The following is a 6,000-nucleotide window of genomic DNA, read 5'->3' as shown; positions in this document are numbered from 1 at the left end:
CCCTATGGACGCCATCTTCGGCCGCCTGTCGGTTTCTACATAACCTCGCGACGTTTCCGAACATCGTTCGTTGCTATTTCGTTCCTAGTATATATAATAACTTTATTTGATCCCCTTGGGGTTACAAATTCACATACTGCCTCCTTTATAACAACGCTCATATAAACTTAATACTTAATTACTAATTACTTTAACCTAACTTATCAACTAATCTTAACCTAAATTACTCTAGAGAGAGAGAGAGACACGCTTACATTGAGCTAGCATATCTGCTAACTCGCCCCTTTTCCCCCAGAACCTCGTTCCCGTAGCCCTTCTCAACCCCCCTTCCCTAGCCGTGGACTCCCTTTCCCGGTTGCTCAATTCCACTCCCACTCTTCTCATTCATTCCCATTCTCCAATCATCTATCATCCTCATCCATTCCTCCCCTCCTCCTTCATCCTCCAACATTTCCCACATACTCTCCTGCCATCCTTTACTGTCATCTTTCCTCATACATACTTCCCACACATGCTCCCACGTTTCGTTTTCCCATCCACACACTCTACATTTTCTCCTGTCTTCATCCATCCAATATCTCTCACCCATCATCTCATTCCCTAACCTGTACCTTGCCACCCTCTGCCACCTACTCTCACCCCACCCTTTCTTTAAATACCTCGGCAGCGAGGTTTTCTATTTTCTCCCACCTATCCTTTCTTTGCCTTTTCCCCTCTCTTTTTATTATCTCTCCACTAACTGACTCATTCCTCCCCTCTACTATTTCATTCCATTCCTCCAACGACCACCCTTGCCCCCTTATAAATTCCTCTCTCTCCCTTTCCCACCCAGTCCTTATCCCTCCCCTCCCATCCCTCCTCCTTATCTCTTCCCAACATAACCGTGCTAACTCCCCCCCTTTACCCTCCCCTAACTTCTTCTCATACCCCCATGCCCTTAACCCAGCCCTCCCCCTCAACAGTTCCCTTTGTAACTCTTCGCTAACCATATATCCTGGCGTAAACCTACCTACCCCTAAAACCCATTTCAAATGCCTTTCCTGTAGCTTCTCTATTCCTTCTCTCTCTTTCCAACCCCATATTTCTACTCCGTAGCTAACTACCGACCATACCAGTTTGTCAAACAGCCACACTCTTCTACCCCAATCTTTACCAAACTTCCTCTTCCCTATCCCCCAGACCTGTCCCATAACCGCTGCCCCCTTTCTTAATCTTTCCTGTACATGAGCCTTCTGCCCCCCATCCCTCGTGATCGTGTACCCCAAATAATTGTACTCCCCTACTTCCTCAATTACCTTACCTTTCCACCTCCATGAAACCTTCTTCCATCTCCCCTCTCCCACCCTACACCTCATCACCTTTGACTTGTCCGCGTTAAGTTGTAGCTTTTTCCCCCCTAGGTACCTTTCTAATACCCCCATCATTCCCCTCATCCCGTCCTCCTCCTCTGCTAGCATGGCTATATCGTCTGCATATGATAGCGTACGAATCTTTATTCCCCCCACTTTGACCCCTCCCCAACCTCCCCTCTCAAGCTCCTCATCTATATCCGCCAGCATTAATGTGAATAACAAGGGGCTTAGTGGGCAGCCCTGCCTAACCCCTCTTTCTGTCCAGAAACATTCGCCTTCTTCTTCCCCCACTCTTATTTTACTTTTTGTTTCTCTCAGAACCTCCTCACATCTTTCCACTAGCCCTTCCCTCACTCCCCTTTTCCTCATCGCTTCTAATAATACTTCCCTGTCTACCGAGTCAAACGCCGCCTTCAGATCTACAAACATAATTACTAGCCTTTGTAACGTCGTACCGACGTGTTGCGTCGGTTTTGTTCATATGAGCAAATTCTCGCTGTATATACATATATATATATATATATATATATATATATATATATATATATATATATATATATATATATATATATATATATATGGTATACGTATACTTCCTTCGTAAAATCCAAACCGAAATCGCGTTTAAATCCGTACACAGCGATATGTATATATATCTTACGCGTATTTATATATATATATACATATCCCCGTGAGCGTGAACATAGGGAATCGGAAAAGACGCGATAGTCACCGGTACAAGCGGACGCCAGCATGGCAACCGCGAGTACAAGTGTACGTACATCTAAACCGTCGTCTCGTTCAAACAGCGAAAAGTATACATTGACGACAACATATTCGTCCGTACCTCGAACGATTTAGACAAAGGACTTCACGGTTCACCGAATCCCTATGGTCCGCGCTCTCATTATAAATAAGACGAAATCGCGCGAATCGCCCTCTTCTAGTTCAGACTCTCTTCTAGTTCAGGCACTCTTCTAGTTCAGACTCTCTTCTAGTTCAGACTCTCTTCTAGTTCAGGCACTCTTCTAGTTCAGACGCTCTTCTAGTTCCGAATTTCATACAGTCCAGACTCTCTTCCAGCTTCGGAATTTTATACAGTTCAGTTCTCTAGCGTCTTCAGTCGAGTTCAGTTTAATCGCGTTTTCGGACTTTGTTCCAAATCGCTCACGATATTCAGGTCGTATTGCACCTTACCATTTCTACCATTTCCATTTCAATTATATTTCAATTGTTTCTAAATTATCTGTCGAGTTTGCTCGTGGATTCTTATACCATACTTACAGACATTATTTCTGCGCTATTTGTTCATACGAGCTCGCTCGCTTTATAATTCTTATTACAATTGTTATTTCTGCGCTATTTTGTTCAAACGAGCTCGCTCGCTTTATTATTCAAATTATAATTGTTATTTTTGCGCTATTTTGTTGCACGAGCTTGCTCGCATTATAATTCAAAGCTACAATTATTATTTTGTGCCATTCTGTTGCACGAGCTTGCTCGCACTAGAATTCAAGTTCGTAATTCTTATTTTTGTGCTCTTTTGCTTTGTACGAGCTCGCTCGCAACCTACTGAATTTTATCCTGTGCTATATATTTCGTTCGAGCTTGCTCGCAAGCCGTCATTATATTTTGTTTCACGAGTTCTGCTCGCAAATCATCACTTTGTATCCATTTTGGTTCATTATACTTTGTTTGTTTAAACCTATTACTTCGCAGCTTTATTCAGCAACATCCTGCTCCTCGATATCTTCCACTTCTAAAGTGTCGTTCCCAGTGACCGGTTAAAGTGATCGCGAGTGTGTGCGTGTGCGTCTCCGGGTTGTTCAATCCCGATCGGTCCGTCGATCGATTCCTCACATTCGTTCCTATAACCCCGAATCGGTGTTTCAATCGTGTGCGTCTGAGCCCAGAGGGTGCTCGGTACCGAGAGAACACTAATTTCCCTTCGGTCGAGAATCCTGTCACGAATCGAACAACCCACGCGTTCGGACGAGTAACACACACGCCCACATAGTGACACTCTGATCGCAGGGAGCTGTCACCGTCATCGCGCAGTTCGTCGCTCCGTCGCGACATCCCCGCCGGACGACGTCCGTCCCGTTTACATTCATTTCCCTCTTCGCCCCTTTCGCAACGCGCACCGGTATCGGGTCCCTGATCAGACGTGGACGTTACGCGCCACGTGGATCTAAGATCGTCTTAAATAAATTGGTCGGTTACGTCCCCGCCCCGTCTGGGCTCGTTTTGTCGGATCATATCCGACGCGGGACGTAACACCTTCTTTCTTTCCTCCTCACCTGCCTGTTTATAAGATAGTTTAACACATAGATGTTATCTATACACCCTAGGCCTTTTCTAAATCCTGTTTGGCTTGCCGGCAACAGCCCCTTTCTCTCCACTTCCTCCCTCACCCTCTCCGCTAATACTGCCGCGTAAATCTTATATGCTGTCTGCGTCAATGTTACTCCTCTATAGTTCCCCACCTTTCTACTATCCCCTTTTTTTGCGATTGGTACCACCACCCCCTCCGCCCAATCCTCCGGCCAACCCCCTCCCCTCCACACCCTATTGCAGATCCTCCATAGCTCCTCCTGCACTTCGGATCCCCCATGCTTCCATATCTCATTTGGAATCCCGTCTCCACCCGCCGCTTTCCCATCTTTCAGCCCTTTTACCACCCTTATGATTTCCCCTATTTCTAAATCTTTCTCTCCATCCCCCTCTCTTCTACTTTTTCCTAACTTTCCCACCCTCCCTTCTACCCCTCCCAGCAAATCCCTAAAATATTGTTCCCACTCTTCCATCCTTATTCTTTCGTCTATCCTCGATCTTCTTCTTCTTTCCCTATTTACAACCTTCCACACCTGACTCTCCGTTTTTATCCCCTCTACTTCTTTTTCCCATTTTTCCCTCTCTTTTTTCTTCCTCTCCTCGCACAATTTCTGGTATTCCCTTTTCTTCTCCCTAAAGGCTAATCCATCCCCTCCTTCCTTTCTCCACTTTCTTAACTCCTCCCTCGCTAACTTTTTTCCTACTCTACATTCCTCATCCCACCATCCTTTTCTCTTTATTTTTTCATTTTTCCCCATTTCCCCTATAACTTCCATTATTTTCCCTTTCAGCCCTTCCCAGTCTTCCTGCGACCCATCCCCTCCACTTGCTCTAGCTGCAAATTTTTCCCTAAATTCCTCCCCTGCTTCTTCCGACCACCTCCCCACCATTCTTCTTTTCCCTTCTCCCTTCCTCCCTTTTTTCCCTCCCATCTCCCCCTTTACCCATACTATTATGGGCATATGATCTGAGTCTATCTTATCCCCAATCTCTATCTTTCCCACACCTTCCCTTGTATCCTCATTCCCCAACACGTAATCAATCACCGAGTTCCCTCTCTCCCCTACGTACGTCCACTCCCCTTCCTCATCCACCTTTATATTCCCGTTCATAATTCCCCACCCCCTTTCTTCTATGTAGTTACACAGTCTCCTCCCATCCCCATTAACTATTAGGTCCTTAGAACTTCTTAACCCTCTCCCCCCTCCTTCTTCTAAGACCTCTCCTCCTTCCCTTCCCGTTCTTGCATTAAAATCCCCCCCTAAAATCACCTTTACCCCTTTTTCTCTAGCCTCTACCCATTCCCCCATCTCATCTAGCTTCTTGTCTAAATCCCCATTTACATATACCCCCACCACCCTCCACCAACACCCCTCTATCTTCACCTTCACCGACATAATCCCCTCACTTCCTTTTTTGTCCCCCCCTTCTAATTCTAATTCCTTCCTCACACCTACTACCATACCCCCTTTTGCCCGTCCCTTCTTTTCCTCCCTTTTTGCCCATTGAGCCTCCCACACATACCCTTTTGGGAGCCTATCCCTGATTTTATCCCACCCCTTCTCTTCCAGCCACGTCTCCATCAAAAATACTACATCCCAATCTTCAATCCCTTTCCAAAAATCCTTATTTTTATTTAACAGCCCTGCCACATTCCAGAAACTAAACTTATACCCTTCCCTCTTCCTCTTATCCCCACCCTCCCCTGATTCCTTCCCTATTCGTTTCCCTGCCCCTCTATCAATTTTTCCTCAATCTCATCCCACCTTTTCACCTTCCCATTTACCCATAACTTCATGTATCCTATCTGAACCTTTTTTCCCTCCCTCCTTTCTTTCTCAGCTGCCCTTTCAATTTTCCACCTTGCCCTCCTCTCCTCTTCTGTTAAATCGTCCTCTCCCCTTTCCTCTTGCCCCCTAAGCTTTTTCTTCCCCTCCATTACCCTACTTTTAGTTTCCCTACTTGACAACTTCACCAGAACCATTCCCCTCCCGTCTTTACCTACTTTCCCTATCTTCCTAATTTCATTAATACCCTCTTCTTTCAACTCCATCTTTTCCCACAGTCTTCTAACCTCTACTTTTATATCACTACCCTCCACCTTTATCCTCCTTATTACTATATTATTCTTCTTCTCCTTTCTATCCCCCTTGTCCTGCTTAATTTCTAATAACCTTAATCTTTTCCTATTCTCATCTATATTTATTTCTCCCCTTGCCCCATACTCCCCCGCCTCTTTCCCCCCTTTCCTTTTCCCCTATCCATTCCTCCACTTTTCCCAATTTTCCCTCTATACAATCTATTCTCATATCTG

At 45.4% G+C, this 6,000-nt stretch overlaps 1 protein-coding gene across 1 annotated transcript; it reads right to left on the bottom strand.

Annotated features, from left to right (window-relative positions):
• Positions 1-331: 331 nt before the first annotated feature.
• Positions 332-5,083, bottom strand: LOC143219703 (uncharacterized). Its single transcript, XM_076445574.1, has 5 exons — positions 3,767-5,083; positions 3,653-3,656; positions 1,523-1,771; positions 1,010-1,468; positions 332-561 (listed from the first exon to the last, which is right to left on the bottom strand). The coding sequence occupies exons 1-5, from the start codon at positions 5,081-5,083 to the stop codon at positions 332-334; spliced, it is 2,259 nt and encodes a 752-aa protein (XP_076301689.1).
• Positions 5,084-6,000: the final 917 nt, after the last annotated feature.

This window comes from Lasioglossum baleicum, unplaced genomic scaffold (assembly GCF_051020765.1).
Source record: "Lasioglossum baleicum unplaced genomic scaffold, iyLasBale1 scaffold0059, whole genome shotgun sequence".
Classification (NCBI taxonomy): Eukaryota; Metazoa; Arthropoda; class Insecta; order Hymenoptera; family Halictidae; genus Lasioglossum; species Lasioglossum baleicum.
The sequence above is the reverse complement of the archived record's forward strand: the minus strand, read 5'-3'. Positions and strand labels throughout refer to the sequence as shown.

Coding starts and splice junctions, on each gene's coding strand:
- LOC143219703 (XM_076445574.1), bottom strand. CDS start 5,083: ATGTCGGTGAAGGTGAAGATAGAGGGGTGTTGGTGGAGGGTGGTGGGG. Junction 1,469..1,522: donor TGAGGAGCTTGAGAGGGGAG/GTTGGGGAGGGG, acceptor TATCATATGCAG/ACGATATAGCCATGCTAGCA. Junction 562..1,009: donor GAAATGGGTTTTAGGGGTAG/GTAGGTTTACGC, acceptor GGATGGATGAAG/ACAGGAGAAAATGTAGAGTG.